The following is a 13,133-nucleotide window of genomic DNA, read 5'->3' as shown; positions in this document are numbered from 1 at the left end:
CGCTAACTAGAGCTCCACAGAGCACACAGAGTCTGGCTGTAGGCTTCTGCCAAGGTAGGTGGATTTACTCATGAGCCTCGAGGATTCGCCTTGTGCCTGGCACCTCATGGACACCTGTGTGTTGGTCTGTGGATGCACATATAAAATCAAACTGCACAGTATTCTGCAATTCTTTTTTAAACACTGCATGTTCATAGAGCAAGATGTAACTATATTTTCCTTCTGGTTGATTGAATATATTCATACACGCACATACCCAAATTTTCATACCAACAACACTGCATCATTGTTGGACAGTCTTTTTCTTCCTTTGTCAATTTTACTCTTTACTCATTTGTGGCCACTACCTCCCAACTCCAGCACTGGTCACATATTGACAGCTAGTAATACTGGGATGTATATCCTCATATCCTTCTCCATTTTTCTCCATGCTCACATCATCCCATAGAGAAGGCTTAAGAAATACCTTTCTGGGTTTTTTTACTTAGCATGATGATCTCATCACATCCATCTTATAAATATCAGAATTTCATTCTTGCTTATGTCTGACACACACACATATCACATCGTCTTTACCCATTCATCTATCGATGGACATCTAGGCTGAGTCTGTGACTTTCCTATTGTGAATAATGCTTTCATTGGCCTAATTCATTTCCTTCGGGTATAGTCCTAGAATTGAGATCACTGGGTCATATGGTACCTCTGGTTTGGCTTAAGGAGAACTCTCCACTCTTTTCCATAATGGTTGTACTAAATAACGTGCCTACCAGCTGTGTACGGATGGTCCTTTTCTTCACAACCTGAGCAGCATTTGTTGGCTTTTGTGCTTTTGATGATAGCTATGATATTTTTATTCAAATTATTCAAAACTCGATTGAAACTAGGCTTTCCAGCATTGCTGATGTCAGTCTTCAAAGCAGCCCAACTCCAACCAAGGGCCTATAGTACACCTGCCAAGCCAGCTGCAGAGGTAAGCTCCAGCCCTGGCTTGTTTAGTGGACTTCTGCTTTGCCCGCTGTCTAGCTCCTCCACGTCCTGGGCCTGTCACCTTGTTCAGCGTGCTGTACAGTGTGCTGACGCTTTCCCACGCCAGTCCAATAGCATCCAGCTTCATTTTGAACCACCAGTTGATGGCCTTCAACTCTTATCATCACAGATAAACACACAAACTCGAGCTGGTGTATGCCTTGCATGTTTCTATCTTGCTATCTGACTTGCTCAATAGCTACCTCCTAGCAATCTTTGCATGGGGCTGGAGCCAGGTCTGATCCACTTATTTTTATGGCAACAGCTTCTCAGCATAAGTACATGTACTGCAGCACAGGCACCCTCTCTGCCATTGTTCCCTCCTCTTTTCTCTGAGTTTTTGGCCATTTCTAACAGTACTTCATTCATTATCTGCAAGTTGTACAGCCTTACTTATCGAGGCTCTGATTTTGATGTGGGCACTTCAAAAAGTCTGTGGAGGGGCCAGCATTGTGGCACATCTGCTTAAGCCACTAACTGTGGTACTAGCATCCCATCTGTACACTGGTTCGAGTCCCAGCTACTCCATGTCACAACTAGCCCAGAAATGCAGCTGGAGATGATCCAAGTGTTTGGACCCCTGCTACTGTCAGAGAAAACTCAGATGGAGTTGCTGGCACCTGGCTTTGGCCAGGCCAAGTCCAGATCATTGCTGCCATGTGGGAACGAAGCAGTGAATGAAAAACCTCTTTCACTTTCATCTTCCTTTCTTTCTCTGTCACTCCACCTCTCAAACAAATTAAATGAATTTTTTTAAGTTGGTAAAAAAATGGAATTTTAAGATAAGTTTATTTTGGTGCAAAAATGAAAATCTAGCTATAATTCTTCATGTGTTTCCACAAATTTTTTGAAAATACATTATATTCATAAATTCCCATAATTTTGCACCAAAATAAGTTTATCTTTAAATGCCATTCTTCTGTAAACTTCTGAAATCTCCTTGTATTTCTTGGGCCAGGGATACGTACATACTTCATTGTAATTGATGTTACCAGATGGCACTGCCTTATTGAATATGAATACACATTTAATTATTCACACTTCTCCAAGCTCTGTGTGAGAGTATCCTTTCTTTGCACTCTGTCAGTTATATTTGGCTAAGTGCATGGATATAAAGTTAAAAATTGCATTTCATCTTAACTTGTAGCCCTACACTTTTTCATGAATTTTAGCTCTTTCATTTATTTAACAGCCATTTGAATTTTAACAAGCCATCTCAAAAATTATTTTTGAAATTAAATTCCCCCAAAGAAACGCCCACTATTTTGCCAGCTGAAGGAAATCACCAACCTCCCTCCAGTCTATGAATAATCCATATTTGAATAATCCAAAACCCAGCAGGTTTTTCAGATGAGAGATTGCTATGTTTGGTGTCTGATCAGATCGTTACTCCAAGCCAAGAATACATTGACCATACTTGGTATCAAACTGTTCACTCCATGTGGACTCAAAGAGCCCTAGCTCTTGGCTTCTTACTTGCTTCCTTCAAGCCATCTGCTGAAGACAAGTTTATGGCCAGCTGATGGTGCAGGAACCCAGGGACCCTTACTTACACATCAGCATCAGGATGGGAAGCAAGGAATGGCCCCCATCTCCTTCTCCCTTGGGTCTCCTTTGGAAAGTTTTCATTGGTCGCAGTTTTTCCTTCCCTACTGGGAAACCCCATGTGGTTTTCAATCAACAATGATATGTCTAAAATCTAGATCCATTCTAGGGTCTCAAGGTGATTTTCAAAGCTCAGTGAGAAAAAAAAAAAAAAGAAAAGAAAGAAAAGTAGGTTCCAATCTCTGACCTCTAAATTGCCATTTCCTTTATGTTTGTGTTCCACAGGCCTGAGTGTAATCACAGTGACACAGGCAAGCTTCCCCTTTGGGGGTCTAACAGGTTGAGCTCAGAAAGCAAAAGCCAAGTGCTGGTCTCCGTGGAGGTCTGGCCAAATGGACTTTTGGATTACCCCATATCACACAGCCTAGCCTCAGAGATTCCACCCACACTGTCTCTTTTCATTTCTTGGACTTCGTAGTAACACCGTTGCTCAGTCATTTTTCTGATCAGCTCCTACAAACAGGCCCTGCCACTGACTTTTCTGATTCCCCCCTACTTCGAGACCCCTTGTATCCAATGGGCACATTGTCAGAGCAAAATGTCCAGCAACCAAAGCTCCTGAATGCACATGTTCTGACTTCTCCCCAAGCCCTCCTAGCAAATCTCACAGTCACGCTGAATCCAAGTGTCCCGTCTTCTTTCACCAGCTCCACAAAGTAGATTTCACCAACACCAGCTTCTAAAGGTGATGGAGAACTCGAAGAATCACCGGTATCCTGAACCAAACATACACGGAAATGAAGAAGGCGTGAGACTCACCTTGTCCCAGCAGATGGCACCCCCAGTCCCACAGCCTAAAAAGACCTTTCAGACTGCAACACCAGGGACAACTTCAGTTTGATCTGTCCCTCCCCTAGTGACATTGAACAAGTCTCCAAGTCTTTCCAGCGTGTGTCCCCAATCCTGAGAAATGGTATAGGAGATCCCCTCTCCTAATGCATGCCCAGCAGATGCCAAAAGATCAATAAATGTGGGATGCTCCTATTTCCACGCATGATACAAATGTCCATGTTAGAATGAAAGCCATCCCAGGTACTTCCTCCTAGCTTTGCACCTGATGCCTAGTGATAGGACACTGGGTATGGGATGCATGATTTCTTGAAGTAGAAGAAAGTAGAAATAAGACTTTGGTCATGCCTAGCAAAAGTGGCTCTACTGAATTTTCACTAGACAGTGATTTATTGTTTTAGGGTAAAAACAGAGAAAACAATCCCTTCTACACATGCCCATTGGCAATGTGTTCATTCATTCACTCAATCATGCAAAAAGGTTTATTGAGCACCTGCGATGCCACAGGTTCCATTGGTTTGAACTTCACCTCTAAAGCTCATGTGAAAATTTCGTTGCCACTGTGATGCCATCAAGGGGTTCAATGTCTAGAATGTGTTTAGTTGCACCAGACGTAGTCCCTGAATGTTCAACTTTCCAGCCTCCAGAACCACAGGTCAAATAAATTTCCAGTGTTTATCATTTATCTGGGCTGTGCTGCTCTGTTGTAACAGCAGAAAGTGAACTAAGATAGAGGCGTTATGCTGTCTGCTGGGGAGTTGGCAGTGATAAGCTACACCAGTCCACGTCAACCTACAGTCTAACATAACAGAGGTTTTTCACACAGAGATTTCCAACTAACTCACCGGCAACCATTGTGATAATAAGTGTGAGTCTGGTAACATGCACATTATCACCCAGAAGGTCAGAGACCAGCCAGGAAGGAAAAAAACTGGAATGTGAACCTAGGTGTCAGGGAATGATGTCTCTGCCAGGCACGGGCAGGGAAAGAGGAAACAAAGCATGTGCCAGACCGGGCTAGCCATCACTTCCTGACAGAGCATGCCTGGATCACTGCACGCAGCAATGGGCTGTCATATTCCCACTCTTTCATCTTGCCTGCCTCCTTGCCTTGGTGTTTCCTGGTCATCAAGATGGTGAATACTCTGAACACAGAGGAAAATAAGCAGACTGAAGAAAACTGGAAAATGATCACCCCCCCAGCAGAAAGGGTTCCAAAGAGACAGGGAGAGTAGCAAATAGAGCCAACCCCCTTCACACTTCAAGGACTCCACACTCATTGATCTGCCATGGTGTCCAATATGGACACTGAAATTCAAAGAATGAAGCAACTCTTCATGTGTAAGATGACACCCAAGATGAGAGTGTAGATGGATTCAAATAGTTCCATAGAACTTGACCCGGATACAAAGTTGGCCAAAGGACCCACAAGAGGCAGATGATCCAGTTTCCACACAGCCTGTGCTGTGTTCATCTGTGGCCTCAGCACATCACCAACCTCAACCACTTCCCAGAAATCACTGCCACGTTCCTAGCACCAGACTCCCCAGCCTAGACAAGGCCCTCTCTGATCTGTTTCCTGCCCAAGGGGTCAGTCCAAAGAGCAGCCTAGGGTGACGCAGACCAACTCCTTGGCTCTGCTGCCTGCACCCTGAGAGATCTAGCCTTAATTCTCAGTGCCTCTGTTATCCTGCTTATGAAAGGGGTAGATGATAACACTTATCTCACAGGATTGTCATGAAGCAGGTAGACTGCTCAGACCACTGCCTGGCCCCTAAGTAGGTCCTCAATAGATATCAGCTCTCCCCAGAACTCTTGGGCCAGCCCTCCTGAGTGCAGCTCTTCACAGCAGGCACTGAGTGAGCACCGTGGCCAACCGGAAGGAACACATAGCCATGCAGCCCTACTGCACACCTGCTTCTGGGGTTTGGGACATGCTACCGCCAAAGAGCACGGCACCTTGATGCAGCAAGTATTTTCAGGAGAAGGAATCTCAGAAATATCATGTTCAGGGTCCCCCAGTTTAGTCACACTCTCTCTCCCATCACATTTCTCCATGATTTTGCACCATGCCTCGACCTGCTACAAATCACACTCGGAAGTCTTCATCCCCTTACCAAAAAACAAAAATAATTTATAAAAGAGAGTGCTCACAGGACGCATACAAAATAAATGTGTATGTTTTTTTTTCTTGTTCACCTGTCATTTGTTCCAAGCTTTCCCTCCTGCCCTTCACCCACCTAATGAACATAGGGTAAAAAAAAAAAAAGGACATTTTTCCAGTCTTATCAAACCATAATACTTTTATCTCCACAGTTCTGTAGACAAGCATTGTTACTTTCAATCATAAAGAAAAAAGAACAAATGAGTTGAGAGGGAGGGGCTAACTAGCCTGTGTCAATCACAGTTCCTAGCAGGAATAAGAACACACGCTCACCCTAGGCGAGGGAGAGGCTTGTACAAGGCCTCTGTTCAAAGGCTTTCAACAGTGGGAGCCGCTCCAAGCCCCAAGCTGACAGTCAAGAGGAGGGAGTGACCCAGCGAGTGGCTCGGTCCGCCTCGCAGCCCAATCATAGGATCCTACAAGGGCTTCTTTGGACAAAACTAACCAAAGGATGGGGCTGACATCTTCCCAGAAGGTTGGCCATGCAGATCCTCAGCACAGTGCAGAGACTGCAAAAAGGGTTTGGAAGAGCCAAGGGAGACCACCCACCGGATACTCAGACATCTGATGCACAGCCAAGCAGGGGCTACATGAAATCAAGTCAGACTTGATCGGATTCCTCCATGGGGTGCTTGTCAGGAGCAAATCTGCGGAGATGGGACCTGGCACAATGGCTCAGCAGCTAAAACCTCACCTTATGCGCATCGAGATCCCATAGGAGCACTAGTTTGCATCCTGGCTGCTCCGCTTCCAATCCAACCCCCTGTGTGTGACTTGGGAAAGCAACAGAGAATGATCTAAAGCCTTGGGATCTTGCACCTGCGTGGGAGACCCAGAGGAGGCTTCTGGCATCAAATTGGCTCAGCTCCAGCCACTGTAGCCCTTTGGGGAATGAACCAGTGGACGGAAGATCTTTGTCTCTCTTTCTCTCTGTAAATCTGCCTTTCCAATAAATAAATAACTCTTAAAAAAAAAACATAGAGGTGGCAGCTTAAGGACCAACAGAGGTCAAGAATACAAGATGCTTTGTTGCCTAGGCCTCGCCCAGGCTGCTATCGATTTTCCTCGGGTTTACACTGCCAGAAACATCTCCAACTACAGTTGTCTTGCCTTTACTCACTGTTCAGTCATCCACAATGGAGGCCCAAAAACATTAAATGGAAAAAAAATCATAGAAATAAATTATTCCTAGGCTTTTGGAATGTCTTTAGGATATTGTTGTTATCGGTCTGTCTTGTGATTGTTAAATAGTTCATTTATAGATTAGCTTTATCACAAGCCAGTATGTGCAGAAGTATACGCAGCGTTTGGTACCATCTGAGGTTTTTGGCATTCTCTTGGGGGTCTCCCGAGGGTGAGGAAAAGCTACCACCTTGGCTCCTCACGCTCTTCCACCTTACAGATGAGCAAACTGAGGTAGTTCAGCAACTTGCCCCTTGCCCCAGTACGGCTCATCTAGAACAAGGACAGGCCCAGAGGCTAGGCTGTCAGACTCCACACACAACCTGTTCTCCAAGTTCTGGAAAGACAGCCATGGAGGTGATTACCTTTAATGGCAGAGATGGGAGCTGAGACGTCAACCCAGGCATTGAGCTCTGCACTGGAGCTACATTCAGCTCGCCAACATTGCCGTCCTGATCCTGCGTGTGTGACAGCAAACTGTCCTGGTGTCCGCTGCTCAGGAAGTCTGCACAAAAGAAGGCAGAGTCAGCTGTCCTTTCCTTTCCTTCACCCTGAGTACTGCTGCCAACAGCTGTTAAAACACATCAAGGAGAAGTCAACAACGTGAGAAGACTGGCATCTTGTTGGCATCTCTACCTGGGGCACAGTCTTTCTCCAGTGACACAAACACCATTTGCCCCATTGGGAATGACGTGAATACCGCGCCTCATGGAAGGATATTGCACCTACGGTAGAGAAAAATGAAGATTCTGGGTGTGCTTTCAAAACCTAAATAGAGCTGGTATAACTCGGTCACAAAACATTGGGAGTCACAGAGAGCAGATTTTGGCTGCTCTTCCTTAGGAAGCTCTGGTCACATGAAGGACATGAAGACAGAGATAGACAGATTGGTCGAGAGAGAGAGAAGAGAGAGAGACAGAGGATAAATAAATGAGATAGATGATAGCTATAGATACTGATAGATGTGGATAATGAAAGTTAATAGATATGAAGACCGGCTACTCGCAGCAGGGGAAGGCATTACCTTTTGACTGAGAGATGATTAATTCGATGGTGTCAGGAGAATTCTGAATCATCTTAACAGCCGTGTCGAACGTGAAACCCTCCAGATGGATGTGATTCAAGGCTAGGATCCGCCCTCCTGGAAAAATGAACTGTGTCAAGGGCGCAGCAAGGAAGGAAGCGTGGGTAGCGTTACTGGCAGCGGGAGAACACTACCTGGTCTGATGGTTTTCGCCTTCTCTGCCGGTCCCCCGGGTATGATAGAGGATATAAAAATGCCAGGGTGGGTGTGGTGCGCGTCTTCTCCCTCCTTGTTGACGAAACCTGCAACTCAAGACAGTCACGTGACTGATGTCACAGAGTAATCAGCTTGCTAGCTTGAGCTCACAAATACCGCAGTGCCGGTTCAAGTCCCAGTGCCGCCACTTCTGAGCCAGCCCCTTGCTGATGCAGCTGGGAAAGCAGCTGGGCCCGAGTGCTTGGGCCCGAGTGTTCGGGCCCCGTGTCGGCCATGTGGGAAACCTGGATGGAGTTCCAGCCTCCCGGCTTCGGAGTGGCCCAGCCTGGACCTTTGGGGAGTAGAATCGGTAAATAGAAGATCTGATTCTCTCTCTGTTCCCCACCACCACCACCACCCTCTTCTCCCAAGCCCTGTCACTCTGCTTTTCAACAGCAACAACAAAATCTCCTGAGGATGGTCTTCTGGTATATCAAGTTAAACTTCTGCCTACAAGACCAGCTTCCCATGTGGGCTCTGAGACAAGTCCTGGCTGCTCCACTTCTGATCCAGCTGCCTGCTTAGGGACTGAGAAAACAGGGGAGGACACCCCAAGTATTTACCCCCTGCACCGACATGAGAAACCCAGAAGAAGCTTCTGACTTCTAGCTTTGGCCTGGTCCAGCCCTTCCAACAGATAAAAGATATTCTTTCTCTCTCTCTAAAGGCAGATTTACAGAGAGAAGGGAGACAGAGAAATAGATCTTCCATGGATTGGTTCACTCCCCAAGAGGCCACAACAACCAGTGCTGAGCTAATCCAAAGCCAGGAGCCTCCTCTGGGTCTCCCACTCAGGTGCAGTGTCCCAAAGTCCTTGGGCCATCCTCTGCTGCTTTCCCAGGCCACAAACAGGGAGCTGGAAGGAAAGTGGAGCAGCTGGGATACAAACCGGTGGCCATATGGGATCCCAGCACGTGCAAGGAGAGGACTTTAGCCACTAGGCTACCATGCTGGGCCCAAAAATAAATAAATCTTAAAAAAAAAAAAAAAACTATGCAAGGATTCCAGAATTTTCTGCACCAAAGTATACTTCTTTTTTCATTTTAATTTATTTTTTTCCCATCAATTTTCCAAAGTGGCCTTATATAGTCTAGTAAGTACGGGACCAGCATTGGAGGACAGCGAGTTAAGCCACTATCAGGCTATGATACTGGCATCCCATATTGCAGTGCTGGGTATAGTTTCAGCCACTCTGCTTCCGATCCAGCTCCTGCTGATGAAGCAGGGGAGGCACTGGGAGGCCACCCAAGCACTTAGAACCCTGCCACCCTCGTGGGAAACCTGCTTGGAGCTGTAGGTTCCTCACTTCAGACTGACCCAGCTTCAACCATTATCGCCATTTGGGGAGTAAACCATGGATGGAATGTCTCTCTCTCTGTGTGTGTGTCATGTTGCCTTTCAAATAAATAAAGCTAATCCTCAAAGAAACAAAGTTTGTTATGTGATATTATTAAAAAAAAAATCTTTCTATTTTGAGCTTACATGCACCCCAAATATCCATCAGGCCTACAAGAAAACTTGCCCTGGGTCTCCCTGCGGTTTTCTCCCTCTCTCATTTTTTTAGATTTACTTATTTCTATTAGAAAGTCAGATATACAGAGAGAAGGACAGACAGAGAAGATCTTCCGTCTGATGATTCACTCCCCAAGTGACCACAATGGCTGGAGCCTAGCCAATCAGGAGCCAGGAGCTCTTTCGGGTTTCCCACACAGGTGCAGGGTCCCAAGGCTTTGGGCCGTCCTCTACCGCTTTCCTAAACCACAAGCAGAGAGCTGGATGGGAAGCGAGGCTGCTGGGATTAGAACTGGTGCCCATTTGGGTCCCGGTGTGTCCAAGGTGAGGACCTTATTCTCCCTCTCCTAAAGGGGGAAAAATGCGTGTGAGCGCTGAAAAGGGCAAATTGGGACAACAGGATAGGAAAGAGAGTGAAACTGGAACAGTGGCCCCACATCCTAAGCCCAGTGGGAGAGGCCTCACCTGCGGGGAAGCTCCTTACCAAAACCACGGAGGGGATCGCGCCTCAGCATCACGTGTACCACTTCTTGACCTGGTTCCAGTGCAAAGCCTTTCCTGCTTTTACCTTGTGATGCTGTAAGTGGAATCATAGCACCATATTGTGCTCAAATTACGGGGCACATACTAAGGGAGCAGAGTATCACACACACACACACGCACACATATACACCTGCACATACATGCATACCATCCATATGCCATATGCACACACACATGCACACACAGTGCACACATGAACACCCAGGCCACTCACAACACACACATTTACACACACACTTCCATAGAGTCAATCACGTTAATATTCCAATCCACAGAAGCAGAACACCAAACGCAGATGAGGGCATTCAAAAAGCTGGTGAAAAAAATGGAAGTAGAGTTTGAGTTTATTCTGGTGCAGAAAAAGAAATGAAATCCCTGCAATTTTTTTTTCATAATATTCACTTTCCAGAAACTTTTTGAAGCTCCTTCATCTGTGTGGATTGCAAAAATTCCTTACGCCACTAAGAAATATAACTTTTAATGCTATTTGCCACAGGTCCCCTGGGTCGGCATCATAGATGGCTGGGCTGCAGGAGCAGGGCCAGGATAGGCTGGGCTGCGGGACCCATGTTTATCTGTCTTGGTCTGGAGACACAGCACAAGATAAGCAGAGATGCAGAGGCTAGAAATGACAACCAAAACACCGTCGGACAGCGATGGGGTGGCAGCCTGGGCCTGGGTGTCCTGAAGCCCTGCCCTCAGCATGGAGCTTGGGGGACATTCAAAGCAGAATCCCAAGACCATTTCCTGCAAGTGGGACTCCTGGGAGGGCTTGTCACCATGCATAAGGAAAGACTCTCAAGTGGCCACTGCCCACTCATCCCTTGTCTCTCCTTCCCCTGGGACCAGGGTGGCACTGGCCAGAGCAGGAAGGAAAGAATGACCTGGTGGAATCCAGATGTAGTCCCCAGGCATTGTGCTCATTGGGGATCAAAAAATGTCCCTTGCTATGGGCTGTCTCTGTCTTTCCATCCAACTGGGAACTTGTCAGAAGGAAGAATGTCTGCCCAGAGTATGTCTTCTGCTGAGCCCTGCAGGTAGAAATTTGGGGCCTGTGTGAAGGAGCAGAGCTGAATGGGTGGTACTGTTTCCCATGTATGCCTCTCTGTGACAGGTGCTCCTCCTCCTGGCCCAGAGCTCTGGAAATGCCTACACTGGACTCACTCAGTTCAGCTCCAGGCACCCAGCCAATTCCTGGCATGGACCATCTTCCCAAGCACTGGCACTTTCAAAAATAGTCATAAAAGAGCAAGAAGATGGGGCAGCATAGTAATGTATCAGGCTAATCCTCTGCCTGCAGAACCAGCACACCATATAGGCACCAGTTCAAATCCTGGCTGCTCCACTTCAGACCCAGCTCCCTATTTATGGCCTGAGAAGGTAATAAAGGATGGCCTAAAACCTTGAGACCCTGCTCCCACATTGGAGTCCCAGAAGTAACTCCTAGCTCCCAGTTTTGGATCAGTCCAGCTCTGACTATTGTAGCCATTAGGGGAGTAAACCAGCAGATGGAAGATCTCTCCATATCTTTCTCTCTCTTTCAAGAAATATAAATATTTTAAAAAAACATAAAGATAGATAACATGATTGGGAAAGCAAAACAAAGTGGTCGCAGAAGAAGAAAAGCAAGATAACCCCCTGACCCTGGCTGTGTCGTGGTCCCTACCCAGGCTCATGCTGGGAACAGGCAGCCCTGGGAGACGGTCAACACACGTCGCTGGCCTCTGAATCAAGCGGACCTCCGGCAGTTGTTCCCAGCCAGGGCGGGGGCTGTGGGGAAAAGCCACAAGGTCAGATCAGGTACCCTTAGGAGGGAACTTCCAGGCATTTCAGAGTGTGTACGGTGGCCTGGAAGAGCCACACTCATTCCCTGTCACCCAGCACATCCACAGCTGGACCCTGTCAGGGGCTGACTTGGTGAGCGGAAGGCACAGGCGAGCTTGAAGGTCTCAGAGGACACACTGCTCTCACTTCGTGGAGCCTTCTGCTGTCCACACCCCTGCACAGAACTTCATGTCCTCAAATGTAAACCAGAAGCCAACCCTGGATGTCCAGGTGTGTGAGGACACCAAAGGCAGATCCTCGGCATCCAGCCCCAGTGCTTGTGGGGTCCCTGCCTTTTGGCATCTGTCCTTGAGAAGGTATCTGGCACACTCCTGCACCTCTCCTATATAAGCACCTGCCAGTCTCCAGGACCTGTCTGGGAAGAGAGCCCCACTAATCCTCCATGCCAAGATCAAAAACTTTTCTAGTAGGCCTTCAGTTGGCCTCGGCTGAGTGAGCAGTGGTTGGTACATCAGGAGTGTTCCAGGCATTGAGAGAAGCCAGATAACATCATGAACAGAAGAAAGCGAGTGACAGAAAGGGGACAATAGCAAAGCGAGGGATGCTGCTTGGAGCCACAGCAGAAGCTGGGTCCAGGCTTCCAGGCCAGCCAATACTGAGTGATCTCCCTTGGTTGCCATATTATTGTCCTCACCATGGAACCTGCCTCATCTCCTAGCTTTGTGCAGCTGGGCCATGGCAGAGGATGCTGGCATGGGTGGCTGCCCTGGGATACTCTCACTGAGCTCTCAGAGCAGTGATCCAGGGCTCTGGGCGCAGAGCCTGGCACTGTTGGAGTGGGGAGGGGGTTGGAGGTGGAGCTAGCAATGAAGAACAGGAGTACGGGGAAGAGACGTTAGGCAGAGAGGAGGCTGAGGGCAAGGCCTGCGTCCACAGTTTCTTCTGCCTCGGCGGTCTGAGGCAACAGGTTCAACTCAAGCTGGCTGGGAACCTAACTCAGAGTGAGGACCTGGACCCCAAGGCTTTGAGGGTGGAAGGGTGAATGAGGCTTGGAGCACCCAGCCAAGCATGGTTGGAGGGTAGATACCTTCTGCACCGGGCAGCGCCTGCCAAAGTGTCCTTGGCAAGGCACTCAAGCAGGAGAGGAGTCCCAGGAAGCTCAGAGGCTGCAAGAAGCAGGTGGCCTCTGCAGTAAAAGAAGGCCTTCACTGTGCCTCTGAACCAATCCCACTTGCGTCCACTTAC

The 13,133-nt window shown here is 47.5% G+C and overlaps 1 protein-coding gene across 1 annotated transcript in view; it reads right to left on the bottom strand.

Moving 5' to 3' along the window:
* FRMPD2 (FERM and PDZ domain containing 2) overlaps positions 1-13,133 on the bottom strand; it is a 79,017-nt gene that overhangs the window by 18,079 nt on the left and 47,805 nt on the right. Inside the window, exons 16-21 of the mRNA XM_040970386.1 lie at positions 11,770-11,873; positions 10,045-10,137; positions 7,988-8,095; positions 7,794-7,910; positions 7,135-7,340; positions 3,243-3,350 (exon numbers count right to left, since the gene is read on the bottom strand). Of these exons, the coding sequence (XP_040826320.1) occupies positions 3,243-3,350; positions 7,135-7,340; positions 7,794-7,910; positions 7,988-8,095; positions 10,045-10,137; positions 11,770-11,873 (736 nt within the window). The remainder of the gene's footprint in view (positions 1-3,242; positions 3,351-7,134; positions 7,341-7,793; positions 7,911-7,987; positions 8,096-10,044; positions 10,138-11,769; positions 11,874-13,133) is intronic.

The sequence above is a fragment of the Ochotona curzoniae genome, unplaced genomic scaffold (assembly GCF_017591425.1).
Source record: "Ochotona curzoniae isolate NIBS_2020 unplaced genomic scaffold, NIBS_Ocur_1.0 scaffold_4763, whole genome shotgun sequence".
Classification (NCBI taxonomy): domain Eukaryota; kingdom Metazoa; phylum Chordata; class Mammalia; order Lagomorpha; family Ochotonidae; genus Ochotona; species Ochotona curzoniae.
Note: the sequence above shows the minus strand (reverse complement) of the source record. Positions and strands in the feature narration are given on the sequence as shown.